Source organism: Emydura macquarii, unplaced genomic scaffold (assembly GCF_026122565.2).
Source record: "Emydura macquarii macquarii isolate MOO-44397 ecotype Brisbane River unplaced genomic scaffold, CSIRO-AGI_Emac_v2 contig_18, whole genome shotgun sequence".
Taxonomy (NCBI): domain Eukaryota; kingdom Metazoa; phylum Chordata; order Testudines; family Chelidae; genus Emydura; species Emydura macquarii.
Window position 1 is genome coordinate 1,119,407 of NW_027130155.1, and position 16,918 is coordinate 1,136,324.

At 40.3% G+C, this 16,918-nt stretch overlaps 1 protein-coding gene across 1 annotated transcript in view; it reads right to left on the reverse strand.

Moving 5' to 3' along the window:
- IQCJ (IQ motif containing J) overlaps nt 1-16,918 on the reverse strand; it is a 325,729-nt gene that overhangs the window by 133,445 nt on the left and 175,366 nt on the right. The window contains exons 5-6 of the mRNA XM_067543069.1: nt 11,443-11,507; nt 6,272-6,352 (exon numbers count right to left, since the gene is read on the reverse strand). Of these exons, the coding sequence (XP_067399170.1) occupies nt 6,272-6,352; nt 11,443-11,507 (146 nt within the window). The remainder of the gene's footprint in view (nt 1-6,271; nt 6,353-11,442; nt 11,508-16,918) is intronic.

Consider the following 16,918-nt stretch of genomic DNA (forward strand, 5'->3'; position numbering starts at 1 on the left):
AAGTGGGTGCTAAATTCTGTTGAAAAGCCCCTGATTTCTCTGTCAGTCTAGTGTTACCAGGCCATTGATAACATCTTTTAAGTTTAAAAAAAATGGAGGTTTTTATTTAATTGGGTGTGAAAATGAATAAAACAATCATTACAATAACCTCCAGATTATTTATTTTAATATTACATTAATTTATTTTACATGTTCCCACTTTTTCAGTTTCTGATGCACACTGAAAATCTTTTTATTGACAACATGTAAATACAACAGAGAAGTTATCAGGGAGAAGGCTGGGGGCTTTAAGTACTGAGTAAAAAGACAATTAAGACTTTTGGCACCTGAGGAGAACAACATGGGAGGCACATTGGATTGACGTTAACTGCTTTGCCTACTAAAATATCCCTTCTATTTTGGCAGGGGTGTGTTTGATCAGACTGGTAGGGGAGTGGCCATCCTTGGTGTCTGGTACAGAGGGACAGTTTGACCTCTGGTATTTAGGTTCCCTCTCCTACTCTTTTCTACCTGCCCACAATGGATGTAGGGATCATGCATGGGTTGGGGCTGGGACAGCTGCCATGGAATCTCCTACCCTGGTCACACACTGGCTAATTCAGTGGCAAATGAAGGAGCTGATTGGTTCCACCAAATTTCCCATCCCCTCTGTTTTTAAGCATTCCAAGGACCTAGCAGCCATTCTTACTGTTGAAAGCTTCCCCATTCAACCTGCCTTTTGGCAGGTGTAGGTGTGTCACAGCTGGGTTTCCAGGCTTGCTGTGAGTCTGATGACATCCCCTGATCCTTCCTTAGGATCAGGAAGGAATTTTTTCCTCTGAGCAAGTTTAGCAACATGTCGGACGATGAGTTTTTATTTTGTTATTATTGCTTTTAACACAGCGTCCTGGAAGTGTGGTAGGTGGAGAGAAAAGTAAGGAAAGTCACCTAAAGGGGTGGAGGTAACTAAAAGTCCAATATAGTTACAACTTGCAGCTGTGTCCAGTCCAGGCTTTAAGGGCCCAGCTCCCATGAAAAACATGAGCACAGACTCCAGGGGGTACTGGTGGACTGTGAGCTCCCTCATCTGCGACCTCATTCCCACTCACAAGGGGAAGATGGTGGGATTCAGCAATGTACTGAGCCAAACTCATGATTAAGGGGAGGCAACCCTCATTCATTATAGCATGAACCCATTTAACCTCTCACTGGACTCAGTTAATGCCTGGTCAGCCCCCACTTACTGTTAAATTTAATAAAGTGATCATCTGCTGCTTTATGTTCATTTGTGTGTCTATGTGTTTGTTCTCTGTCATTCCCTGATCTTTAGGTATCAAATAATAACCCATTGAGAAAGATGGCAACAGTTTACATCTTCCCAGTTATTGTTTCAGGTTACCTGCAGACTCAGGAAGATAACTATATATCTATTTACAGTGGGTTAATGTTCTTAAAGATTTATTCACGTGTGAGAGAGAGAAACTTTAAAAAAAGCAACAACCAGTTAGTTTTTGGAGTACAATTCTGTGGCAAAACCTTGGACATGGAATCTCAGAACACAGAGTGCACTGGGTATAATTTTGCATAGATATGAATGTTCAGTTGCCTACAAATCAGTGCCTACAAGAAATTGGGATGATCAGAGGGCCAAATAAATTACTATTATTTCTAGAAAATCCTGATTTTTGTCTGATAAAAAGAAAGGCAGAGAGGAGTTAGTTGTATACCATTTCCTTACTGACCATACATCTTTTGCAATGTCTATAGAAGTTCTTAAGTGCTGATACTAAGGTCTAATCTACACTAGAAGCGCTACACCAATGCAGCTGCACTGCGGTAGCATGTCTGGTGAAGACCCTCTATGCTGAGGGGTGAGAGCTCTCCCATCAGCATAGTAAAACCACCTCCGTAAGTGGTGGTAACTATGTTGGTGGGAGAAGCTCTCCCACCAACTTAGCGCTGTCCACACCAGTGCTTAGATCTGTGTAACTTGTGTTGCTTGGGGAGTGGCTTATTCACACCCCTGAGTGACATAAGTTATACCAATATAAGTGGTAATATATACAAGCCCTAACAATGGAGTGAAGCATCTTGTTTACACTTGGAAAACCAAACAGCTTGATTTCTCTTTAATTCCATCCCCATCATGGAATTTTAAAGTGGGAAAAATCAGAAGGTGGAAAAATGCTACTAGGAAAAAACTGTTAGCTTTTATTTTTATTATTATTTATGATATTTATTATTATTTTTAGATCCCCATAGTTTATTCACCTTTTACTGCCAGCGTTTTCTATCTTGCATTCCTTTCTCCTGATTTCCAAGTTTAGGCCCCAGTTCAGCAAAGCACTTAAGCATCATGCTAAACTTCAAGCATATGGGAATCCCACTGAAGACAATGTGACTATTCATAATGCTTAAAAGTTAAGCACATGCTTAAATGCTTTATTGGATGAGAATTTTAGGAGAAGAAAAAAAAGGCCTACCTTATTTTTTGGCTATTTGTTCAATTCCCAGAAGAAAAAACAAAGATTGCAGGCTAATTCTCCCAAAAATCCATCTCCAAAGAGCTGAAGGTTCTCCCTCCCTCCCATTACTCTGCAGACTTATTGAGACATGTGGAAAAGATTGATAGGGAAGTAATAGAAAAGGATATAGGAAGGCAGGGAGTCAGCACTGCATTGCTGTTGTAAATTATTCACAGTGTCTTCTGGAGGTTTACATAGGTAGACAGTCTGAACTCTATTGGGGTCTATTCCCAGTTCCCAGTTCAAATAGTGTGGAAAGGAGAGCTCTATATGCATCATACATTAAGATCTCTGTATCCAGAAACTAAGAGGAAAAAGCAACCACTATGTGTTTAGAATGTGATGCATATAGAACTCTCCTTCCCATATTACTCACTTTGCTCACTCCATATTTGCTCACTTTGTTCTGGAAGCATTTCCTTAACTTACTTTACCTCTCTTCAAAAGTAATGTCACTTCCCCTCTCTCCCCAGTTTATATCCAATTGAGAAAAACGTTATAGTTGTAGGTTTAGAAACCACAAGCTATGTGAAGGAGCCCTTGGTTTATTGTATTTCATGGAGTACGGTGTAGTAACGTCTGTGAGGGACTAGCAAGAAAAGAGAGCATTTCCAGGATCCACTTTGTCATAACTAGAACTGGGGAAAATTTTGTGACTAAAATGTTGTTTTGACAAAACCAACCAACAAAAAAAACAAAACAAAAAAGACACCATATGATTCCATGACTCCACATTTCACAAACTTGTGTAGATTTTGCCAAATTATTTTGGTACAAATATCCACTTAAAATATACAAAAAAATTGAAATATTTCATGTTGATATTTTGAAACAAAACTTTTCAATTTCAAACATCCTTTTGTTTTGAAATGTCCTTTACTTTTATTTTTAAAATTTAAAAACATTAAAAATGCTTGAAATCTAAATGAAATATTTTGTTTTGGGTTGAACAAAGTGTTTTGTTTGACCTGAAGCAACATTTTTTTGGAATTTCTACAGAACCAAAAAAAATTATTTGCACAGTTCTAGTCACAACATTCTTTTCCCCTATGACTTGGTTAGTTTGGGGAAATTTTCCCACCTAATGCAGGTTATAGAATAAATAGGAGCATACCCCCTAATCCCAGGATGACGCAACCAGCTAGACAAAGCTGCAATTCTTCAGCTTTCTGTGCGAAGACTCCTACCTCCCTGGGACTTGCTTGCTTGTCATGTTCTTAGGGGTGGACACTAGTATAGGAAAATGCAGGAATGAAAATTCAATACCATCTCACTATACTCAAATAGCACAAATACTACATTTTGTGCAGCTCCATATGAGATATTATATGAAAATTTAATGAGCTATTTTGTATATTTGCAAATAATTTGTATATGCCAATAAATTTCAGTCTATGGTCAATACATCATTCCCCAAGCAGTGGCAGGAGCAGGACATGTCACTGCAGACAACTATGAAGCCAGGGTAGGTAAGAGGCTATCCAGGGGTTCAAGGATAGGGTGCGTGTCAGGGGGTTGCTATCGGGTGCTAGGTTTGAGAGGTGGGTGTCTGGAGTTGCTGAAGGGGCTGGACATCTGGACAATATTAGGGGGTGCTGCTGGGAAAGGGCTGGGATGACTGGTGTTGGGGAGTTAGAGTGCTGTGCTGATAACTGAGGGCCTGATGACTGGTGTCTCTTTGAGGATCTGGATGGACATGGTCAGAAGGTTTAAGGTCTAACTTGGAGGCAAGGGTCTGGAGTCTCTCTAGGACAGGAGGTGGGGAGTCTGGAGGAACCTGGACTGGTACAGAACCTCCTCACCTTCTGCTCCTCTCAGTGAGTCACTTGCTGTTGCTGCTGCCACTCTCTTCCCACCTCTGGGGGAAGTTCTTCCTCTTTCCCTGCTTGGATGCAGCAGGGGGAGCAGCCAGAGGAGAGGCAGTCATGCAGCCTCACTACTTGAAGCTTTGCCTTACAGTGGTCTCAGGTGAACCCGTAGCACTTGTCCTCAGCTCAATCAAATGTGTGATATTCAGGCTGAGCTTCAGGCATAAATGACAGGGCTGCGAAACAAGGGAGTGTCACATGTGATGCATGACACCTGGCAGCCCTGAGAAAGCCATGCAATCATTGTTGACGCACTTTTGATTATTTCCCAAGAAACTGGGTGGGCTGCTGTGTCACATGCCAGTCTTCCATCAGAAAAAATGTATACATGCCAAAGTTTTAGGTATAGATTCTTCTTCTTTACAAAGTAACAAATATTTACAGATGCAGTATTATATTCTGGATTTTTGACCATCCACTTGTTCTACCAATTCCATAAGCAATTCTCCCATGGTTCCATATTTATCCATTTTGGTCTGTTTATACAGCATGTCAAACTAATATTAAGCATAGTATATCTTCTGTTTATTCTCCCCTTCTCCCTAAATTGCCCAGATGTTGCAATTGTTATGCGTCACATTTTTCATCTCCACATCTAAGCCAATTGATTCAATTTGCCATTTGCTACAGTCTTCTGTGTTATTCCCCAGTAAACCTTTCCACCATCTATTTTCAGGTGTAAGCCTTAAGATAATGGAGTCCAAATCGCAAATAAATAGTTCATTTCAAGAGAAGATGTCTTCTAAAATGAAGACATGCCCATTTTGTTAAAATTAAGAATTCCTTCTGGTCTCATTTGTAACTGGATGCAGTCACAGATGTGGGACAGTGACCCTAAAACAACAGGAGTTTTGAATCATCCATTAACTATGGTATTAGAGCCTGATCAGTGCCCATTGAAATCAATGGGCAACTTTCTTTAGAGTCCCAGGTCCTTAGAGATCTGGGTTAGGCACAAAATAGTGTCCATTAGGGCATCACCAGTCTGTAGATACTTTGGAATTAGACAGGTAAGTTCATCTGTTTTGATTTTATACAGTGTTTTGGAAAATGCATAGAGCATCAACTAAGACTTCAGAATCTAAATGTTAATGAAGGAGCCTTCAACAGATGTCTTGTTAAAAATTATTATTTAAAACTCATGATTTGGCACATGAAACATTTATATATTGTTCACTTCAAATCAGTTTTATGATTTAGTGCATTGCGCTTACATGGAGATGCATTTAACCATAATATACACATTCCATTTTTAAAAAAGGAGAATATTAAGTTTTCCAGACATAACTATATTCTAGAAAATTCTCTGGAAATATATATTCTTGCATCTAACCAATATTTGAATCACTAAATGACACTGACTGGATTTTAATTTGAAACCTTATGTCCCATTAATATTTTAATATTGTATTAATATTTTAATATATTTAAAACATTTCAGCTTCGCTTTCCAGTAAAAAGTGAAATTCAGTATGAAATGTAGTAATGAATACTTGAGGCAACTAAAACTTAAGCACCCTAAGTTCTCTAAAGTTTCAAAAAATGCTACAAGGGGCCTTTTATCCTTTCCTTGTTTTCTCCTCCTCTCTAGAATGTACAAATTCCCTTTACATACAGTTTTCAGGCAGGTTCTGAAATATTCCCTCAATTTTACATGGTAAAATACAAAATTGGTGCAATTATAACAAGTACAGCGTTAAGGCCCCAATTCAGCAGAACCCTCAGATGCTTAAAGTTAGGCGTGTACTTAATTACCTTGCTAAACTCAGGCATCAAAGATTTTTTTCCTGTTTAAAGTTACTTGAAAATCCAAGACAAACACTATATAAATTCAGCCCCACAGAAGTTTAACAGTTTCAGCTGTATTGCTGAATTATTTAAACATCTTATATTACTTACATTTTCACTTTTGATTCCAGGGGCTGTAAGTTGATAGGATATTTTTCAATATTATCCTCCACATCCATAGCAATCTGATGGCTATAAAAATATGTTTTAATCTATTTTAGCAAGACATTTTTATAATCACTACGAAACTATATGCAGACATTTTGACAAGTACAAAGCAGAACTGCTTATTTTAAAATGCCATTTTGGGCGGAAAGGGGAAGACACAGTATCCCACCTCATTTAGAAGGATAATAAAAACTAGAATTTGAATTCTAAATCACAGTCCCTATCCTGCAATCAGCTGAAGCCTGAAGTGTGCATGCAACACTAGATCTTTCAGTTTCAGATGCCATAGCATCAGAGACAGATATGCCCAGTGAAGAAACTACTGGAAATAAAAAACAGTGGCAAATATAACATATTCCTGCTAATTTAACTTTCATTCCAGAAGCTACACTTGAAAAGCTTTCTAGTATTTCCATTTTACTTGCCAGAAAATTAATGACAGTAGCAAAAGTCATGCAGGAATAATGAGAGACTCTTAGCAATATAAGATGACCAAAGAATTTGTGCTTCAAAGTGTGATAAATTTAAGGAAAAAGAAGGCTATTCACCTTGTGGAGTAACTGAGGGTCTTCAAGATGGTTGTCCATGGGAGTGCTCCATTTTAGGTGTCCGTGTGCACTACACCTATAATCAGAGATTTATGGTAACAGTTCCTAGTTAGGTCTCACGTGTTATGGCTGCCTTGCATCACCTCAGGCGGTTACATAGCACTGTGTGACCACCCTCGGTTCCTTCTATACAGTACAGCATGTTTTATATATAACTCCAAGTAGAGGGGATGAGGGAGAGTAGTGGAGCACCCACAGGGACACCATCTCGAAATACCTCAGTTACTATACAAGGTGTGTAATCTCTTCTTCTTCGAGAAGTGTCCATGTAGATGCTCCACTTTGGGTGACTGTTGAGCAGTGCCCCTCAGTGGAAGGAACGGTGGGTCTTTGGAGTTGTGCTTTTGATGGTTGATAGAACTGTGAGTCTGAATAGGAGATCTGAAGATGATGGTTGTTCTATAGCATAGTGCTTTGTGAAGGTGTGGGCAGATGCCCAGTGGCTGCTTTGCAAATGTCCACAATGGGTCTATTGTTAAGGAAGGCAATGGATGTTGAAAGTACTCTTCTAGATTGCATTTGGGTCCTCATCGGGGCTTGTAACTGATGTTTTTGATAACAAAGGTGAATGCATCCCGATATTCATTTGGATAGTCTCTGTTTCGAAATAGCTTCTCCTTTTGATTGTTCTGTTACGGAAACAAAACAGCCTTGGTGATTTTCTAAAGATTTTTGTTCTGTCTATGTAGAAGGCTAACGCTCTTTGGACATCCAAGGTGTGGAATTCGGTTTCTTTTTTGTCCGCATGAGACTTTGAAAAAAACACAGGTAAGTGTCGGGGTCCATGGGTGGCTCATGACTTGTATTTGCGGAAGATTTGTACTGGAAGTATTGTTTTCCTAAGGTGAACATTAGAAACCTTCTGTGTGATAGATGGATTGTTATATGGAAATATGCATTCTGGAGGACAAGAGCAGAGAGCCAACCCCCCCCCCCCTTTCTAGTGCTGAAATTATCGTTTCTAATATCACCATCTTGAAATGTTAGGTTCTGACAAATTTGATGAGTCTTCTTAGATCTAGAAAGGGCCTCCATCTGCCCATCTTTTTCTGTATTAGAAAGTAATGTGAATAAAAACCTTTCCCTCTGAACTATGGTGGTACTGGTTCTACTGCACCTAGATGCATAAGGTGATTTACTTCCTGTTGCAGCAAGTACTCATAAGAGGGGTCTCTGAAGAGGGAAGGTGAGTGGGTAGGTGAGTTGGAGATAAAAGGGGTGGAGTAACCAATCTTGACGATTTCCAGAACCCATTTGTCTGCTGTGATGTTCTGCCAGACTCAGTATAATGGTGACAGTTGATCTCTGAATGGTGTGGAGATGGCATGTGTTTCCAGTGTTAGAATTTCTGGGAGTCTTGTGCTCTCCACCACACCTTCAAAATTGCTGTCTTGAGGTAGATTGTTGAGAGGTCAAAAGCTTGTTTTGTGTTTGACGTTTCTGGTTTGTCTCTGTTTACGGTGTTGGTCATATTGTCTCTGTGGCTGTGCATAAAGTGGGTGGAATCTCTGCATGTAATATCTGCCATGTTTCTTTTTATTTGCAGGAGTGTAGATGCCCAATGACTTTAGGGTTGCCCTTGAATCTTTTAAAGAATAGAGGGAATCATCAGTTTTTGCAGTGAATAATTTTGGGCCTTTGAACAGCAGATCCTCTACAGTCAACTGCACCTCTCTGGGATACCCCGAAAGATGTAGCCATGATGCACGGCACATGACTATTGATGTAGCCATAGAGTATATAGCCATGTTTGCAGAATTGAGTGAGACCTGCAGTGCTGTCGTGGCAATAAGATGACCTTCAGTTATGTAGGCCCTGAACTATTTTTTTTTCTCGTCTGGCAAGCTGTCAGTAACTACTGCCATTTTAGAAAAAATTATGTGTGTGTTCTTTGATAAAAGGGCCTTGTAATTTGCTATCGAGAATTGCAGCATTGTGGATGAGTATGCTTCACAGCTGAAGAGGTCTAGCCTCCTCCAGTCTTTCACATAGGGGGTTGTCCTGTTATAATGTTGTTTTTCCTCTCATTTATCACATCCACTACTAAGGAGTTTAGCGTGGGATGCGTGAACAAAAATTCACTTCCTTTGGAGGGGACATAGTATTTTTTGTCCGACCTCTTGCCCAGTGGTGGTGCTGTTGGTGGTGTCTGCCAGATAATTAAGAGGCAATGCTATCTTCGTTGAGGTAGATGTTTGAAGAATATCCAGCAGTTTGTGCTGAGACTCGGGTACCTCTTTCAGGGTGTGGCAAACTGCCAGCTCTGCTCCAGTAGGTCTTGCATTTTTTCTCTTGTAATGGTCAGGGCGCCACCGGTTATCCCGTCTCCAAGTGTGGGGTCCTTCCAGTAATGTCCTGTGGGGAGGGGAGGAGGAAGGGTCTTGGGCCTGTCCTCTACTCCGGGTCCTAGCCCAAAGGCCTTATAAATAGCAGCTACGCACTGCTGACAGTGTCCAAGTATGCAATTCTTACCCCTGGGCTATTTTTCCCTTTGCCCCTTCAGCTCCTTGTTCCCTTCCCCGTCCCTGCCTGGGCAGGGCTTCTTCTCTCAGGCCTCAGTGCCTGGGGAATGTCTCCACTCTGATTGCACAAGTCTTCCTCCTCCTGGTCCCAGTACCTTTCTCAAGATTCTTCTCTGCTCCTTCACACAACACAACACAGCATACCTCCTACTCTGCCTCCAGGTCATTCCCTGCCTGTCTAGAGCAGGGGTTTTTATCAGGCTCCTGGCTGGGCCTTTATTGGCCTAAGGTACTCCTAATTGCCCTGTAATAACCCCATCTTAGTCTGCAGGGAATAAGACCCTGAGCATTCTAGGGCTTTTACACCTCCCTTCTACCACTCTTTGGCTGCCATCTGACCTTGATGTATCACAAGGGACACGTCCAGGGACTCTGCTACTTTTGAAGAGTTCTGAAATTGTTTAAATTCATCCCCCATGGTGGGCAGTGGGAGCATTATCATTTCATCTGGAGAAGATGAAGATAGATTTGATGGTGGTGAGTCTTCCTGATTAGAGGCTTCATTGGTCTCCTCAGTCACCTCCTCTTGGTGTTCTGAGAGTCCTTGCATGGTTGATGATGGAGATCTTGGTGCCCTCGATCTTTGTGGGCTGGGGGTTTCTGGTGCACCCTGTATACAGCCCACCCAGCAGGGTCATTGTGGTAGGAGTGGCTTGGGAGGGGGTGCCCAAGAGTGCCCATACCATCTGGGTGCTCCAGAGCTTGAGTGATGGCCTGACTGGTGTGATGGTCCTGATCTAAGTGAGTGAACAGGAGAGGAATGACAGGGTGAATATATTGGCCTTTTCTCTTCTTCCTCATCTTCACTGGAGGGGGGAGGGGGGGCAGACATGGGTGGAGTGGTCAGGCAACTTTGTACCAAATGGATTGGAGTAATGTAGGTATCTGTAGGCTGGTGGCATGGTCCAGCGGGGGCGTTGTGACCCTTCCTCAGGCCCAGGCTCCAAGAAATTGCCCTAGACAAAGGCGCTATGGCCTAAGTGCCAGTTAGCAGTCTTTAGCCTCGGCCCCCGGCGGGGTGAGCTTCCTCCAGTCTGTAGCCCTCTGGCCCTCCCATAGGGCAGGGCTGATACGGGGTCGGTAGCCCCGGCCTTCTAACAGGCAGGGTGGTCAAGCGGTCTGTTGCCCCGGCCCTCAGGCAGGGCAGGGCAGGCGAAGTTTGGCTGTAGCTCTCGGCCCTCGAGCTGGGCGGGGCAGGCCCAAGCAGTTCGGGCAACCCAGCCAGGCATTGCTACTATAAATCTCTGATTACAGGCTCAGGGTCCATGGACAGCTAAAGTGGAGCACCCAGCGGGACACACCTTGGAGGAGAACCATAAAAACGTGGACGATAAAACCGAAGAGTTCAAGAGCTGAGCTGAACTCATGCAAAGGATATTGGCTTGGATGGGACTAGTTGCATGAACGATGACACTGAGCATGAGATTTCTCAAGATGAACTTCACAGATGTGGAACCCATTTTTATTCTGAGACTTTATTTGATACCCAATTACATCATTTAACCAGCACAAATTTTCAGATGCTATCCTCCCTTCAGGAAAAATAACAAATATTTAAGTGGGAGATATAAAGCAATAAAAAAAATCTTCAGCATCTCCCCAAGCGTAAAATAAAATGTACACAAAAAACACTCCCAAACAAACAAACAAAACCCTGCAAGCATTCCTCATGAAGCAATAACTAGAGATCAAACTTAAAATTGCATATTTTGAAGTACTTGCCATTTCTAAAAGCACTAGTTAAAGCAAGTGACTACTCTTTGCTATATCCCCTTTTGTATTTTCCTATTCTACTTTGCCCAGCCCAGTATTGTCAGTCCTGACCATAGCTGTAGCATGTTCAAACAACATAGCTGCTTCTTTCAAACTACCTTGCCCAGTGTGTTAATCATTATACTACAAAAATATTGCTTGAGTGAAAGCAATTTTATGTCCTCTTATGTGAAATGCTATGCAAACCACTCCAAAACCTTTTTATACATACCTTTCAGGTAAATATTTGTCATCACTAACTTGTTCTAAGGTATGCTGCAGCCTTTTGAGTTCTTCCTGCAAGGAAAGAAACAACAAACTTCAACACACTGACTTCAGTATTATTATTGACAAACATTTATATTGCAGTAGTGCCTAGAGGATTCACCAAAATCAGGACCGGATTGTGCTAGGCACTGTACAAACATATAGTAAACAGCAGTCCCTGCCACAAGAGCTTACAAACTTTATACAAACACCTATTCTTAGATTTCTAACCACATGCATTTATCTCAAAGTGTCTTACAAAGGAAGTCAGTATCATTATCATTAGCTATCCATGGGGAAACTGAGGCACAGAGATGAAGTGACTTGCCCAAGGTCACACAGCTTTGCACACATGAGACATGCATATGTTTCTATTTACAAAAGCAGCCAAAGTACTTCAATGAGTGAACAAAATAGACAGAACCACGTCCACCAATGAATCATATACCTCAAGCCTCAAGGAGTTCAAAATGCTGAATTCACAACAGTTAAAGGCAGTAGCCTATATGTTATCTTAGCCTATGTTTCAGAATAGTCAATAGCTAGCTACAGAAAGTTTCACATACTGTAATGGCCAGGTTCAGAGAATCAACAGCTCTAATAAATACACAGCTCCCAAAGAGTGCACAAGTTAATGTCCAAGCAATTTTAAAACAAAACAAAAAACCAACACACACACCTTAATAAAAGAGGTAATCAGAAATTCACTGCAACTCCCTAAAAACTGGAGAAATTCAGTCAGCTCTGAAAAAGTTTTAAGTTTTAGCAGATATTTCTTGTACAAATTGGAGATTTTTATCATTTTCTTTTAAAAGCCATCTCTTCCCTCACTGTGTTGTGTTTTTAACTTGCACATATAAAAGAATACTATGACACTGAGTGTTCCCTTCATCCAGTATTTGAGAGAAATGGGGAAGCTTTGGGCTTGTCATGTAAGCACCTCATTTGGGGTTAGACATTTTCCCCCAGCCTGGATGAAACTGCTTAACTTTTACTCCAGCATGATATATCTTGTGATTCAAAACAAACACCTAATGGCAACTGAGGGGAAACCAGTACATTCTTCAACAAACCCAGTACTTTACCTGAAAAATAGGTACGGAACCTTCAAAAAGTAGTATGAGGGTATGTCCCCAATGCTGAATACTTATCTTTTCTGATTAAGAAAAAGCAGGCAGGAACAACAAACTGCCTGCCAGTTCTCACTTTCAGCCATTTCCTTTGTTTCTACCACTGAACAATGCTGAAGTCTCATAATTAAGAGGATCACTAGCTGGGAGTTTAAGCCCAACATCTTTACCATGATACCAGCATTAGTCCCTGTTTTTTGTAGAGGAGATTCCTTAAATATCCCTCAGTAAAAACATGTCAGGGATTGTTAAAATCCAAACATGGCTCAGTCTACCTCCCATTCCACTTAATGGGGGATTTTGTCACTGAATTCCATAGGAGCTCAATCTAGCCCATAAATTGCAGCTCTAAGTTACTCTTTGAGAAGCAGAATCTGACAGGTAGGTTTTTATTGTCCAAAAGGCATGACAAAAAAAGGGGAAAAGTCACTTAAATTTGTAAGATTCCTTCACTTTTAATAAAACTAAGGTTTGATTAGTAGCCAGTGAGAAAATTGGTTTATAAATATGACGCAAAATAGGATGTTTAAGCCTGATTGTGTTTAGTTTTGTTTTTCTTGAAATGTAAATCTAAGTAAAATGAGCTGCTGAATAAGGTTTTAGGGCAGCTCAAGACAGGGCTATCAGTCACCAACAGATTAAGTTAGCCCTCTGTATCAGACTCCCAAAGCATGTGTCCCCCCAAAAAGCATTCTAAAGCAAATTTGACTAGCATCATTTCTAGGTTATATGCTGGAATAGAGCCATATTCCTCTACTCCCTGACTGGGAATGAAATCTCAGAACATACTGCAGAAAGTGTCCCTGTAACACCAAACACTGCTTTCTCACAATGAAACGGATACAGAGACGATTATTAGTCCACTCGCATATAGAGATAGAGTTCATCTATCTCTATCTAGTAGTGCATAGAAATTCTAGGGTGCAGCACTGATATGGAATATTTGTATTACAGTAAGGCCAAGATGCCCCAATCAGTGATTTAGGAGATGGGAGAAGGGGCAAGCTCATTGTGCTAGGCATTGTACAGATGTGTAGTACAGCTGTACAATGCCTTGAATAATGACAAGATGCTACAGGTGGATGAAACAAACAGGGGTGTTTGAAAACCAAGACTGACCCGTATGAGTATGCTTTCATAAACTTTGCACACAACATAGCTCACTACCAGTCTTGCCCTCAGCAACCGGCAGTTTTCTGTAGGCATCGTGGCAGAAGTGAGTCTTAAAGAGAGATCTCAAGAAAAATAAAATGTCAGTTTTACATTTATTTTGCCGGGAAATTTGAGTCAAGTAAGGGATGGAGTGGAAAAGCGTATGGAGTTGTTTGTGGGAGAAGTAGCTTGTCTCTTCTGTTGTTTGGGGTGAAAGGGCTTCACCCAGCACAATTCTTATGTTTCTGAGTGATGGTTCCAGACATTGGAAGTAATAAGTAGGAACTTCCTAGAGGATACAGCTATTGTCTTGGGGCGCTCATTTGTCCATCTTGCAGTTGGTTCTCGTTATTAGATGCCTGATTCTTTCACAGGGGTGATTGCCCCATACAACTGCTTGCACACCCCTCTTTGAGGAAATGGATGTAGCCTATTGCCCCACTTTGCATAATGAGAATGTTTTTCCAGACAGCTAAATGCAATCACTGTTTTCCCTGGGGAAAGCAAGTCCCAGTATCCAGAGCCTGCTCATCATTAATTAATAATAAGAAGAATATATTCTACCCCATAATATAAAATGGCTATTCAAAATCAGCATAACTTGTTGGCACAACTACTCCATCTGCAGCTTCATGTGTCTTGTGGTTTGTTTTTGTGCATTAATCACTTGATAATTCAACATATGTACTGGACTTGAAGGCCAAGAAGCTAAGATGTTGTTTCATGTCATCTCTTAGCTCATTAATTTCAGAATAAAAAAAATAAAAACAGAAACCAATCACAGTCAAGCAAAGATCTGAAGTGAATGATCACTCCTGCCAGCATAGAAGATTCTCTCAAGGTCAGGAAAGTTAAAGTAAATAAAAATACAAAATGAGGAAATTGCATTATATGGGATCCTTCTGTATCTTAGCTGACCTGAGGATAAATTAAGCATTTTGGTTTGCAGTAAAACTATTGCCATATTTATTAACACAACAGCTCAGCCATCCATACACTCTGCCTTCTCAAATAAAACCTATATTGTGAAAGAGGAATTTTAATCTTATACAAGAGTGAATAGATAGTGTGCTGTATAACACGAAACAAGATCAGTCAGTAGGTGATATACTACTACTACAGGTTTCATTTCTTGGTGGCCTTGGAAGCACTATTACTGCAAAAATATGTTTTATGCATAAACTAGATTTGTTAAGGTGACAAGTTAGATTTCTTCCCAATTTTTGCCTCAATTTTTCCCATTCTGGATCCCTAATAGTAAAAATCACTATTGTTGACATACAGTAACTGCTAAAACAACGAGAGTTCTGTAGCACTTTAAAGACTAACTTGTAACTCTCATTGTTTTTGCTGTACGCAGACTAACACAGCTACCCCTCCAGAACTCAGTAACTGCTATATTGCTGTTAGGAAACAGTAAGCTTTTCTGCCACTTAGCCAATAATTTAAATTGGCCCAACCATGAAACACCTTTTATTCTTAACTTCCATTTCTACTCTCCTACAAGAAAAATATTCTTTTCTGATGTGATAAAATTAGAAACTTCCTCAAAATTGCTTGCCTCTGAAGTACAACTTGAACCTAAAAGATAACCTTTTAGTTTCCTGAATCACTCCACTGGTCATTTTATTTTCAGTATACCCCAGAGCATCACAAGGTAATTTAGAATGTGAAAACAATTTGCAATTGACTTTATATATTGCCATGGGTGACAAAACCTGCATTACTTACATAAATCATTTTTTGTTTTGACATCATTTTATATTAACCTCAGGGAGAAGACAAACTAAAAAAATGGTTGTGACATTTCTGACCATTCAATCATTCAATTAAGTATCATTGGACATTCTTTATGGAAGCTGTAATAAGGCAACTACAAAAAGGGCTAGTAATGTTTGCATAATTTGGAAGAGCAGAAGACGTAAAATCTATACTAATTTCAGTTTTATGTCATTAAACATGAAGTATTGATTATTGCTCCTTGCAACAAAATTTATGAAGCTAGCTATGTTGCTGTGTCCACATAAAGCGATTCTGATGCTTTGCCCTCAGACCCCAAGTGCTGTAAATGATGGGTTATAGTGACAGTTGGGATGCTGTTGTTCCAATTCACAGCCTGAGGAGATACATATCATAGATTACACCAGGAGTGACCCAGCTGCAAACCCTAAGTTCAGAAAATTAAATTGGAAGAGATCCAGAATTCTGTTGAAATATATTGAGACTTATGATGCTGCTATAAACCTTGTTATAATGTAAATCTACTGTAAAATTTACTGTAGTTTTCTCTTCCTTGACCATTACATATGGACATTAATAGTAATTGGGTTTATAAAAAATTTGCAATGACAGCTAGAAATGCAAGGTTGCTTTTTAGATAAGGAGGCTAAAATAGCTGTATCCAGTCATTCTGGCAACGAGGTTACACATTCTATTTATGTATTAACGTTTCTGTAGCCTTGTAGAGCTGTACATTCAATGAAGGATGTTGCCTTGCTATTGCACATAAATAAATTATTATTTGGGAACACTAACGTTCCAGTATGGAAAACTATTTAAGGGTTTCAATCTGTAGATGTGTCACAAGCATGTAATCTGCATAAAAGTAAAGCAGGGTTTAGACCATATTTTCCTACTACTAGCATATTCAGAATGCATTATGAGACCTTGGTTTTGCCAGTTATATAAGGTCTCAGATATAGGGAAAAAAGGAGTGCGAGTCTTTTTTTTTCTCTCTCTCTCTGGGCATTGCTGCATCCTGCTTTGCACAGCTGAAAGACCAGCTATGCAAGGGTAGTAGTGATGTAGTGATGTAGGCCCTTATCTTGTGAAATTACCCATGTAGAATGGCTCTGATATTTCTACCTTGAGCTTTTGTACTAACCAAACAGACCCAGATTAGGTCGCTGTAGAATGTTATTACCTGGTTTCAGACTCCTATCAACAGCACACATTATGACTTGTTTAGCCCATCTGACAACGTAAGTGGTGTGAATGAATTTAGGGGGAAAAGCCTGGTAAATACCACATCTGCCACCTCCCTTGGTACATGGTAAATTCAATCTGTATTACATTGCAAATATGGACCATAAGGGAGGGATGACTGTGTGTGTCCATGTTACTTAGCCCAGATTCAAAACTCAGAGATATTTTAGCTCT